Source organism: Astyanax mexicanus, chromosome 8 (assembly GCF_023375975.1).
Source record: "Astyanax mexicanus isolate ESR-SI-001 chromosome 8, AstMex3_surface, whole genome shotgun sequence".
Lineage (NCBI taxonomy): Eukaryota > Metazoa > Chordata > Actinopteri > Characiformes > Acestrorhamphidae > Astyanax > Astyanax mexicanus.
This window is the reverse complement of record NC_064415.1, coordinates 6,250,111-6,263,498: the sequence shown is the minus strand read 5'-3', so window position 1 is coordinate 6,263,498 and position 13,388 is coordinate 6,250,111. Positions and strand designations below refer to the sequence as shown.

Genomic DNA, 13,388 nt, shown 5'->3' with positions numbered 1-13,388 from the left:
TCAACAAAGTTGTTCAAGAACCCAACATTGGCAGCTTGAACCTCTCAAACACCCAAATAATCAGCTCATTAACAAGCCCTTTCAGAGCTGCAGGAGTGTGTTTAAAAACTCCAGCAGCACTGCTGTGTCTAATCCACTCGTACCAGCACAACACACACTAACACCTCATACACCACCACCATGCTAATCAGTGTTACTGCAGTCCTGTGGGGTCCTGAGCATTAAAGAAAGAGAAACAGAGACAGGACTAAAATCTGTTCAGCTACTAAGAGACTCTTCTTGCTGAGTTTTAGACAATACTGATCTGATATTTATGTTATTATAAATAATACAGCCCTTCAGTTGAGATTATTACTAAGTAGTAAAATATCGTTTTTTAAAAATATAACACAACATTCTAAACTGATTTATATAGTTTAATATGTTTAATATCTTATAATCCAGATCTGACTGACCTCCCTGATCATTCAGCTCCCAGTTCCTTTAAAACACTGCGGTCAACTCACTCTGTGTGTGTGTGTGTGTGTGTTTGTGTAGTAGTAGTAGTAGTAGTAGTATTAGCAGTTCATATTAAGTGGTTTCTGGTCGTATCATATTTAAAGTAAATGCAGTCTGAAGTAGCTACTGCTGTGAACACTGATCATAAAGTAGCTAGATATGCTAACCTAGCATTCCAACAGCCTATTTAATCTTATTTACAGCTATTTACACTAGCATAGCTAACCAGCTTTCACACACAAAACAGAGATAGTTCACCAGCTAGGCAACTTATATCCACTGTGATTGAGAATTATTAAGTTGGCTTGGAAAAAATCTTATTATTATTATTCTATTTGCGTTTTTCTATATGCTTCTCCTCCTACTGCTTTCATGTTACAACCACTGAATTACGTTGCTTGTGCTTTTGGAACAATACTTCGTCCGGTTTTCTTACAGCGGGCATTTTTCAGCTAAACATTTTCCCCATAGGAATACATTTAAAAGTTTTGGACAAAAAAAATGAAAGGTTCTGCAGATCACAGTTTTTTAGCTAGAATCGTGAGAATTAGTAGACTCAAAGAACTTACGACATTTTAAATTATATGCTGTGTGAATCAATCTGATTTACGCTTTTCTTTAAAATTCCCAACATCTCATCACACACCCCCAGCACAGCCACTCACGGCACGGCTTCCTCTGAACCACTCCTTAGTACTGTGTGTATATAGAGGAACGTATAGACTAGTGATCGACCTTTATTGTTTTTTTAATTGCCGATGACGATATTTAAAGATCACAAGTGGCAGATGACCGATATTTAAAGCCAATATTTAGTCACAACTGATTTTTAGCTTGTACTCTACCCATGTGCTCACAATAATAATGATACACAGTTAAGCTATCTGGAATTACACTATTTAAAAAGTTTAGTACTCTAAACTCACTTGAATTCTAATGGCTCAAACAATGAATGTTTGAGACACTTTTACATTTGGAAAGTGTGCAGTGTAAGAAAAAAAGAGGCAATGAAAACTCTTTTACAGATTATTTAAAACACACACAGAATATGGGTAAAATCCTGACACATAAAATTACAACAATTGTATCTTACCTCAGTCAGTCAGTGACATTACAGAGTAATAAGAGAATCTGGTCTGTGGGAAAGTAGTTCTTTCCTGTGTAAACTGTCCAGGTTATTCCTTCCTGCCAGAGCATCCTCTGAAAAGTACATTTTAAAGATATCCAGGGGAGTGTGGCTGTCATCTGTAATAATAATAAATAATACAAGTAATGTAAGTAAAGTTCCTAACTACAGAATTTGCCATTTACTCATTACAGCGGCCACACATGACACCTGCATTACAATAGCCCACACCAACCTAATCACTTTTTATTTACACACTACACACACATTTTAGCACAAAGACACACATTTAATAATCTCTATCATTTACACCTGATTCAGTACCACACCCACACTAATAATGGGCCCGGTAAAACGCTGAATCCGGTAACAACAGTGGGTAACTTAACCAATTAACTGATATTTAGAGCTTCTTATTACTGCAGTATTTACTCAATCAGTGAAATCAATGAAGGAGTTAGAAAGGTTAGCTAACTATTTTTTTGTAAATAATAAACATGTACATTCTGCATTTTATCGAGTCCCAATTAATAATGCCTTCAAAACATGCAGTATATTATATTTACGAGATGAACACATAATGTAATATAAATGCGAAGGCTATATTTACTAGTTAGGGAGCTGGGATTTCCCACTGTTTAATTGTTTGGCTGTATTGAGCGTTTGGATTCAGCACACACTGTTCTATAGTTTAAATCATAAATAGGAGTTTCTCTCCTGTAGGTTAACTGAGTTAACTGAGCCAAAGCAAACGGTTAGCATTAGCTAGCTGGTTAGCATTAGCTAGTTGCTTAGCGTTAGCTTGCCAGTTAGCGTTAGCTTGCATTTTAGCAGTATCTACGTAACGTTACTTGAGCCTGTTAGCGTTAGCTAGCCTGTTAGCGTTTGCTAGTCTGTTAGCGTTAGCTAGTCTGTTAGCGTTAGCTTGCCGGTTAGCGTTAGCTTGCATTTTAGCAGTATCTACGTAACGTTACTTGAGCCTGTTAGCGTTAGCTAGTCTGTTAGCGTTAGCTAGCCTGTTAGCGTTAGCTAGCACAGAGGCTACTAGACAGTAAAACTCCGTCTAACACAGAAGCTCCACTGCTCTTTACTAAAGCCAGTCAGATAGATTCACTTATCTGTCCAGTTTGGATCCAGTTGAAGCTGAAGTGAAGCCGTTCTCTGCAGCTGTGTCTGAAGCTCTGCAGGTTCTGGGGAACTGAGCTCCTCAGCTCCTCTGCTGTGTGTCAGTTTATAACCAGCTTATGTTCTGCTATTTAGCCTAATTTCTCTCTCACATTCTCTCTCCTTCTTTCTCTCTCCTTCTCGCTCTCTCTCTTTTATATAATATAGTCAGTTAGCTAGCTAGTGTCAGAGCCGTATAGAGAGAGAGTCGCTACAGCGGAAGTCCTAAATGCTTGGTGTTCTCGAGACCCATGAGGAGCTCCAATAGTTCCAGAAAGTTAATATCAGCAATTTAAACACTGAGACAGAACTGCAGTTTTAGTCATTAGCAGTTAAAGAATGCAGTAATTTACAATATTATAATAATATAATATAACTCCTTTCTGTACATGTAATTCCATTGATAGGCTTTGTTTAAATGTAAAAACTTATTTTATTTTTTTGAGTTTTGATTATCGTATTGTAATGAAAAGCATTTATATCCTAATGTTAACTGATATAATTACACTGATGGGAGTTTGGGGATGTCTTAAAATCAGATTCTGACTTACTAACAACAACACATTTATTTCATGAGAAGTCTGTATAATTTTAACTTTTCAAACTGAGAAATTTAAAATATGTACAATGACAGACTCAACATTGTAAACAGTCATTAGCAATAAAATGTAATATAAAATAAAAACAGAATAAAAAAACAAAAACAAAGGGTTAGTAAAAATGATTAATCCATAAGTGTGTATAGTTTTTTTTTTTTTTTTTTTTTTTTTTTGCCTTGGGCATTATTTATACATTCTCTATACATTTCTTCATATAAATAAGTTCCATAAATTAAGATATATATACTTATGATATTATTTATTTATTCAGAATGAATAGTCTTATCTTAAAATTAATGGAGTAGTTACATTCAGTAACAAGAATACAAAACCTACAAACACAGACAGGATTATTTATCTAGCTCTGTCTAATTTACCCTAATCTGTTCTGTTAACGATCTTAACGATGGTAATTTAGTGGGGACCATGTTGTACTCTACATGTTAAATAGATTCAGGTGTGCTGACAGTATTAAATCAGGATATTTAATGGTTTTATCCTGTAAAAGTGCAGCACTAACGCTGTACTCTGCTGCAGCTCTGTGGGGCTGCTAGTATTAGTCGCTAAATTACAGGAACTATTGAGAAGCTCCACGAGTCGACATTGCTGTTAAAAAGTGAAGATTGGAGTAAACGGAGCTGAAGCGACTCTCTCTCTCTCTATACGGCTCTGGCTGGTGTAAAACAGAACCATTTCACTCATTTCTTATGTATATAATAAAACACTGAGATAATGAGAAGCTGTAAATATTTATTAATAATCTAACTAGCTAATTTACCAGCTCCTCTTCTGTTTAAGGTGGAGGATATAAGTTAAATGGAGCTCCTCAAGACCCCCATATTTCTGTGTTGTGTCTGTTTAAAACTCTGTTGTTGAAGCTAAATTCTCCTCTTCTTCTAATTACTGTCCTTCTAATTACCTGAGTTTATTATATTACTTATTCTGTACGTTTATTATCACTGTGGGTGTAAATCTATATCAGTGCAGCACAGGATCTAACACAAAGTAAACAAACATGCCCCCTCCTTCATCATTATTAGCATTAGCATTAGTATTAGCCTTAACTCCTTTAAAAACTCCAAGTTAAAATAGAGTCTAACTACTTGTTTTGAATATTCTTCTGATTTTACAAATCAAAATTATTCATTTTACTAAAACAGCAAAGAAAGTTTACCTTTAAATGTACATTTTTCTACATCAAACAGGTTCTAGAGAAGAGAGGAGCTAGTTAGCATTGATGCTAATATGTGCTGAGTGGTTAGAGAGCTAACTGGAGTTTAAAAGGTTTATAACTGGAGTTTAAAAGCTTTAGAAAATGTTTCTGCAGTGCTGAGTCATGTGATATTGTTCTGTTGTTATTTTTATTAAACATTTATAAAACATTTATAAACTCAGATTTATTACTTAAATCCTCCATAAAACACCATTAATTTCAGTCACTTAGAAGCAATCTGATAAACACAGAAGACACTCTCCAGAGCTAATTCTCCTCTCTTCTTTTTAACCTTTTTAATTTTTAATATTATTTCATGTAATAGAACATATCTGTTAAGGGCTTTAAAGAGAAAAAAAATCTTTTAGTCTTTTGAAATCAGTAGGTGAAGTAAAGTAGCACAGTTTTCATAGCTTTGTGGGTTTTATGCTACAGAAAAAACAAACTAAGCTTTTTTAATATATTTACATTCTACTAAAATACATTCATTTCCAATGAGAATACATGCAGCTAAAACATGGAACACCCTAGTGCAAAATCCCAAATTATATTATCAACATTAACATTTTAATAGCACAATATAGTCATTATACCTTATAAAAAATGTGTTTTTGGGAGGGGGTAGTGCACTATAGGACTCTGTGGGCGTGGCCTAAGCTTTTGTTCCTAATGGCTTTATTATTTTCCCCTTACATTACTTTTACTTTTATACTTTAAGCAGTTTTGAAACCAGTACTTTTACACTTTTACTTAAAGAGTAAAAAGCTTGAGTTGATACTTCGGCTTCTACAGAAGTATTTTAAACTCTAGTATCTATACTTCTACCTACAGAGTAATGAATGGAGATACTTTTCTCACCTTTGACAGGGATTAGTTTAGTGATGTTGATTAATCAAAAACCTATATACGCCGATACTGGTCAGTACATTTTAAAGCAGTGTAATTATGTTGTAGAGTGAAGAATATAAGCTAATGTATTTATTATATTTTTATTTTTATTTCTATATATTGTGTTTCCATTGTTGTGATAATAAACCTGATTGGATCTGTTCTAGATCTAGCGTAGTCTAATAATGCTAGATTTAATGCTGCAAAAGACACCAATGAGAAAACAGCTTCATCTTCAGACATTTATCCCAGACATCTGCTCCTAGTGCTCTGAAAACCAGAACTAATAGTAATAATTAGACAAATTAGATCCTCTGTTCTGAGCTTTCAGATCCCACTTTATTATTAATAAGATATATCCCACAACATTACAAGATTACAGGAATACAATCTGAGTACATTACAAATAAAATCAAATTAATACAGAGAACTGTGTAGAGTTAAATGATAAAATGCTCAAATAAATCAACTCAACATAGAAGCACATATATTAGATTAATTAGTTTAAAACTGCTGTAACACAAAAACCTTATGTCTACTGTATCTTATGTTTATACTTTATCTTCATACTGTGTCAATATTTCCTGATGAAAAGGCAAATAGAAATGTAAAGTTGCTACTTTAGAGATATAATGTTTTTATGTGACAGCGATGATAAATATATTAAATTTAAGCTACAATCAACAGTGCAATATTGTAAAACTGTGTTTCATAGTGTAAGTTAATGTGTGTAGTGTACAGTAAGTTAAATGTATATTTTCTATTATATTTTACTATATGTTGTATATATTTTGTTCTTTCCTTTTGATATTACATTAATTGTAAAATTAAAGTTAAAGCATTAACACATAGATTTCCTCTCTCTTTGTTTTAATATAAAAATGTTGAGGATAAAACAACAGTACAATAATTTAAACATTTTATTGTGATCTTTCATTCAGTTTATAATAAATGATAATGTGTTAAAAATTAATAAAGTTCTGTAATATGAAGTTTAAAATATGAACTCTGTTACTGTGAGCTCTGTTAATGATATAAACAGTTTAAACTATTTAACGCTAAATCTGAATAAATCTTTCCATACAGGAAATCAGTGGCGGATGCTGGTCTTTTAAGGAGGGGAAGCTCAATTTCGGCCTACATCTTAACATATGTAGTTTTATTTATACGTAAAATCTACTCTCCCTGAGATGTTTTTTTTTTTGTAAACAAAAGGCATTATTTTCAAGTTTTCACTACACAACAAAAAGGTACCCATTCTTTACATTGAACAATTACATAAAAAAAGATGCTACGACATGAATAAGCAAAAAATTATCAGTAAAAAAAAAAAAAAATTTCGCAAAACCTTTAAAGTTGGTAAAGGAAAAATATTTTGGACAGTTTTAATTTCCTTGAATAATCCCTTTATTAATTTAAATTATTTAAATTATTTTTAATGATAACACAATACTTACTACTTGCCCCTGTTCATTTATGTCCTGAGATTGTAGAGGCATGGCCATCAGTACATTTTATTTGTTACAGCACTTCCAGTCAGCCAGCTCACTTTATCATACAGGACAGCTGAAAATACCTGTTACTTTTCCCCACCTTTAACACCAAATTAATCAGAAAAGCACCAGAAATAGAAGAAATTTGTTGCTAGTCGTTTTTAATAAAGAAAATGCCGCTATATGGATTATGAAAGTCTCAGGTTCAACTCAGAACACAATGAAAATGCTCCCATCACGAATTTTTCAACTAAAAGATCGCTGATTCGCTTATTTCGCTGTCAATCAAAAAGGGACTCCGCCTCAGACAGATTATCCAATCATCATGCAGAAGCTGAGCGTCCGGGCCTGCCGAGGCCAGCCCACTGCTCCATAGACATCCAAGAAACGCAGAGCGTCCGATGGGCGGGACAAATCCCAGCATTTATCCAATGACTCGTCTCGTTTCGCCGCGCGTTTTGCTCCACTATTGAAGTCTGTGGACACTCAGCGTCCGCACTGTTTAAAGCAGCGCTTTGAAGCTGCGGGAATGAGTGAGAGGAAAGCCACGGCGTTACCAGTGATAAGAAGCTGATTCTGAACTAAGTTCAGCAGGGTGTAGCGCATATTTAATCAGTGACATGAACACACAACAGTATATATTTAATCACTTATTTTTTTACATTTTAGGGGAAGCTGAGCTTCCCTTGCAGTCTTAGAGCAATCGCCACTGCAGGAAATGTACCTGCAGTTCTAATCTGGGACAGACGTAATTACCGTTCAGAATTATGATTATTTATATTAACAATATCTCCCAGCACTATTATAACTTTATTTAATCAGCTCTACAGTCTAGATTCTGCAGTTCTTATATGTCTTATATCTCATCCAGCTCTTCTCTTTGTTCTGCATGTTCATCTATTTTGCTGAAAGTAAAAGATTTACTGATGAGTGAAGGTTTAACACAAACCCAGCGTAGAGCGGCTGAGTGAAGGTGGTCTGGACTCTGTGGATGAGGGTCATGGTATCAGAGATGCTGTAGAAGGACAGAGTTCCTGCCCTGTGATCCACATACACTCCTATTCTAGAGGAGAAGGGTACTCCAGAGATTACAGTATCTCTGTTATTGTAACCGAATATGTATCTGGAGGAATCACAGAACAATCTCCAAGACTGATCATTATTACCAAACAAACACTCCCCGCCTCCTCCCTTCCTGGAGATGCTTTTATAAGACACTGCTATACCAACCCCTCTATCTCCTCTCCACTCAACCTCCCAGTAGCAGCGTCCACTCACACTCTCTCTACACAGAACCTGAGGCCATACATCAAATCTGTCTGGATGGTCAGGATATGGCTGGACTGTGTCGCTGCGGGTCACCACTGTGTTCCTCTCAGACAGGAGGAGGAATTTATTGGCTGTGTTTGGATCCAGTGTGAGCTGACAGGAATCTGAAAGAGAGAGAAAACCCATCAGCTTTTAGAAAACGATCTAAAAACAGCCCCTAAAACTGAAATAACCAGAGAACATACTGGAAGTATCTATGAAAAGTGTTGGATTATGTTAAAGAAAGATTTATTCTCATTATTATTCAATTACACAACATAACAATTTTATGTATATTTTTGTTCTCAGGTGTTAAGTGTGTTTTCCTAATTCTTTAAAAAATAAAAAGGTTTTTATTCCCCAGAAAGTTTCAAGGATTAAAGGATTCAAGAAGATTTTATTGTCATTCGCATCACATGTGGTACATGAGGTGGAACGAAATTGTGATCTTACGATCCAGTTTACAACCAAGAGCTGTTATTAAAATAGATATATAGATAAAATAAGATAAAATAAAAGAATACAATAAAAATAGAATATACAAAATATAGGTTTTGCTTTAGTGGTGGCACAATCATATCTGAAACTGATTTTTTTCTTTTTTTTGAATATTTGTGAAATATAAAGTGCTGAGTATACTAAAGACTTCCAGAAGCTTCTGGAACTGTGAGAACTATAAATAAGTTTTCAGAACTGTCCAGAATTCTATAGAACTTTACAGTATAAATAAAGAAGTTTATCAGTATAAATAAAGAAGATGATCAGAGACTATATTTGGGGAAAGATTGGTGAAAGTGATTTGCAGTTTAGTCACAAATCTCAGAGAAACAATACATTTCTGAACGTTTTTGGTTATGCTTGTAGATGCACTTTAAAATTACTGTTCTTCGTTGTTTGGTGTTTGATTGGGGCATTTTAAAATTTTCCATGTTCACTTTGCCTCTGAAACAGCCTGGATACAAGTGCTCACTATTGCACAGAGATTCAGTACAGTCGCTAATCCAGAAAATATACTCATTTTTTTAATCCATTATACAGAAAATCAATTGAGTTATATAATAATTGCAGATTTGTAGTAAAATGTTCATTGTTTTTATTATAAAACACAAATTTTGTGTTTTATCTAAATAAATACAAAACTATGATAGGCCATTATCACAAAATCAAAGTTCATGAGGAATGTTGGTGTTTTTTATCAAGTTTATACGTAAGCAGTTGAAATATAACAGTTAATTATTTAATATAGTCGTATACATGTCAGATTAAACTTTGTGTATTTGTACATTGTGGTGTTATTTCTGAGAGTGTGTGAGAATTAAAGGATTAAAGAGAGAGAGAAAGGGCCGGACTTACACTGCAGGAACTCTTCTCTGCTTTTGGGTTCAGGAGGAAGAATGATCTGCACTTCCTTCACTACAGGAAAATGTACACAGTTACTACACAGCATCACTGAGCTTCTGTTCCCTCTGTACATTTACTACAACATTAAAATAATCTAATACTGGATTTTCTCTCCATGTAGATGTAGAGTCTTAATCTACCCTACCTGGACTTTCAATCACAATAAAGTCACACCTTATATACAGTCTCAACCACTTCAGTCCAGAAACTACTGACCACTTCATCAGGATTTAGAGAAGAACCTACAGTGCATTCTGAAACTCTTCACACTCTTTTACTTTTAAAAAAATCCTAAATTGTTTTTACTTTGTCATTATGAGGTACTGAGTGCAGAATGACTATTTATGGACTTATCATTTCATATATTTACATAGAAAATGGGATGAGATTTATTTAATATACCTGCAGCTGATGTCTTCTCAAATTCCTTTTTCCAGAATTCGTCTAGTTTTCCTCTCAGCTGAGAAACAGACTTCATAACAACTTCAAAAGTGTTGAGAGGACTGAGAGTAAAAGCAGGTGATGCTGAAGATCCAGGAGGAGCTGAGAGAGACTGAAAACTCTACATGTAGACAAACAACAAACACATAATACCTTCAACAATTTCTAAATTATATTGAATTAAATCAGGTAAAATCTGGTCTAAATCTGATCTTATTAGTCATTCATGATTCAGATTAATTATGTATGAGACAGTGTGAAAGGAAATAAAAAGTCTGTGTAATTGAAATCTGATACATATCCAATATCCAAGACAGATCAGAATTCATGCAACATTTACGTCAAAACTTACATTGAGCATAAGGGAAAATGGACAACAGCAGGTAATGAGGGATTCATTGGTGTGATAGAGAGATAACAGACCCCATAAACATTTGGACTGATGTCTCTGTTCATACTGAATTAAATAGTACACATCACAACCGCTCTCTCTTTAAAGATATATCCAATCAAATTGCTGAACACAGCCAATAGATGGTGCTGCTGCAGCACTAAGTAAAATAAAAAAACTTAAAATTGTTTAAACAAAAAAGATAAAGGACAGACATTAAAGAGGAGGGCGTGGCCAAACAACATTCCCTTTTTTACAGTGAGCTGGAACTCATTCTCTGTTAAGATCAGCTTTCAGTCACTGGTGAAACTGAAACTTCATGTGAAGCTCTGCTCTTTAGTGCATGAGCTTCAGTTTAAGAACTGTTCAGACTAATATCAGATATAGATCACATTAAAAAGATGGTGTAAACAGTCTAAAATAAACTTTGTATTTGGGGAGAGAAAACAGTGTCTGTTACCTGGAGGAAATGGATGTGATCCTCTGTGAATGAAAGCTTCTCCAGATCAGCATCTCTCCTCTTCAGCTCTGTGATCTCCTGATCCAGTCTCTTCAGACGTTCTTCAGCTCGACTCACTGCAGCTTTCTCCTGATCTCTGATCATCTGCCTCACCTCAGAGCGTCTTCTCTCAATGGAGAGGATCATCTCAGTGAAGATCTTCTCACTGTCCTCCACTGCTGTCTGAGCAGAGCGCTGGTAGTGGAATCACAGAGAGAGGAGAATGTTAGGAGCAGTTCATTCACATCAATAAGTGGATTTACATGCACTTCATAATCTGATTACTGAGGAACATCAGAGTTTATCAGTAGTCAGATTTTTTATTTGCAACCGGCCAATAATCTCACAGAATAAGATGTGACATAAATATTGCATAAACCCAAACTTCATGCTGTGGCTTTTCTTAACTCACGAAGCTGTAAAGATTATTTAATTTTGATAATTGATGACTAAAACTAAAATAAAATGTGACTTTAAATGACATTTTAAAAATGAGGACACCTTTAGTTAAATAATTAAATAATTACCCTTAATGGGAAAAATCAGATGTTTATTCTTCTACTTATTTAAAAAATCACCTTGTGAGTCTCCACAGCTTCTATTAACTCCTGAAGCTCCTTCTCTCTCTCCTGGATTCTCTCCTTGTATTTCCTCTGTGTTTCCACCACCTGCTTCTGCAAATAAACCAACCAACAAAACACATTAATTAAAAATTAAAATGCCACATGTCATGGGACAGGTGAAGGTATTAGGTCCTATAATCTGGAGTAGCAACTCCATTTACACCTTACCTGTTTCTCAGATCTTTCTGCTTTAAGTGACACTGTATCATGTCCTCTATGGTCATCCATGGTACACAGGATGCAGATACACTGCTGGTCGGTGCGACAGTAAGCCTCCAGCAGTTTATCGTGCTGAGAGCAGATCTGCTCCTGGAGTCGTCTGGAGGCTTTGACCAGCTTGTGCTTCTTAAAGGCTGGAGATTGGTAGTGAGGCTGGAGGTGAGCTTCACAGTAAGAGGCCAGACACACCAGGCAGGACTGGACGGCTTTGTGTTTTCTCCCAGTACAGAAATCACACTCCACATCTTCAGGATCAGCAGAAGAGTGATCAGGAGGAGCAGCCTGGTGTCTCGTCTTCTTCAGTTTCTCCACCACCTCAGCCAGCATGGTGTTTTTACTCACGACAGGTCTTGAGGTGAAGGTGTGTCTGCAGTGAGGGCAGCTGTAGATCTCCTTCTGATCCTCCTCATCCCAGCACTTGTTAATACACACCATACAGAAACTGTGTCCACAGTGAATAGTCACTGGATCCTTCAGGAGATCCAGGCAGACTGAACAGCTGAACTCATCCTGAGCCAGTGAAACATTGGGTTCTGCCATTTTACAGTGTGAAGATTTTGTTTCCTGGTTCTCTGTTGGAGAGAAGTGAACAGAACTATCCTTTAATTCTTCTTATTAGCCAAGATAACAATACTCACACTGTCTGACTCAAACAGGAATTATTGTACAGACTCAGGAAAACTTACTTTAATGACAAAACTGTAGATCCAGACACGACACACACCGATTCACACACTCACACACCTGCAGGTAATCCAGGAAATGATCAGATTTTACTTTCACTCTCACTTTAAGAGACAGACTGCACGTTTGTGAGATTTGGGGATTTGGAGACCTCTCTGGTGAGAATGTGTAATTGCACCGAATATTCAGAAGAGTAGACAATAGAGGTGGGCGATACCGGGAATTTTGGTATCGATCCGATACCAAGTAAACGCAGGGCCAGTATTGCCGATATCGATACTGATATCGATACTTTTTAATATTTAAGCTTTATAGATCCAAATGATCCAAAACCCTAGGATATAATTTTATAAAGGTGTTCAATAACCCAACAATGGCAGCTTGAACCTCTCAACCCTTGTCCGGCCGCCACCACAACCGCCCCCCTTCCCCTGCACTGCACATTTAGTGCTTTCCCTGCTTTCAACACACTCAAATCAAATAATTAGCTCATTAAAACGCCCGCTCAGAGCTGCAGGAGTGTGTTTAAAATCACTTTGTGTGTGTGTGTGTGTGTGTAGTAGTAGTAGTAGTAGTAGTATTAGCAGTTCATATTAAGTGGTTTCTGGTCGTATTGTATTTAAAGTAAATGCAGTCTGAAGTAGCTACTGCTGTGAACACTGATCATAAAGTAGTGTACAAGTAAAGACAGGAGGCTCCGCTCTCAGATAAGTGTCTTTTACTCCCTCGCCATCTTTTACTCTCCCCTCCTATGTCACACACACGTACACAACATCCCTCTTTTGCTTGAACATAAACTCCCACATAAGATGAGTTACCGCCCATAACATTTTTTTTCTAA

The 13,388-nt window shown here is 35.8% G+C and overlaps 2 protein-coding genes across 2 annotated transcripts in view; one reads left to right on the top strand and one right to left on the bottom strand.

The window, feature by feature from the left end:
* LOC125803813 (E3 ubiquitin/ISG15 ligase TRIM25-like) overlaps positions 1–13,388 on the top strand; it is a 269,398-nt gene that overhangs the window by 137,638 nt on the left and 118,372 nt on the right. The window lies entirely within an intron of this gene.
* On the bottom strand, positions 5,808–12,447 carry LOC125803824 (tripartite motif-containing protein 16-like). The gene is made up of 6 exons (XM_049482136.1): positions 11,813–12,447; positions 11,600–11,695; positions 10,983–11,216; positions 10,093–10,252; positions 9,643–9,702; positions 5,808–8,414 (listed from the first exon to the last, which is right to left on the bottom strand). Exons 1-6 carry the CDS (start codon positions 12,401–12,403, stop codon positions 7,879–7,881), a joined length of 1,677 nt encoding a protein of 558 aa, XP_049338093.1. The 5' UTR covers positions 12,404–12,447; the 3' UTR covers positions 5,808–7,878.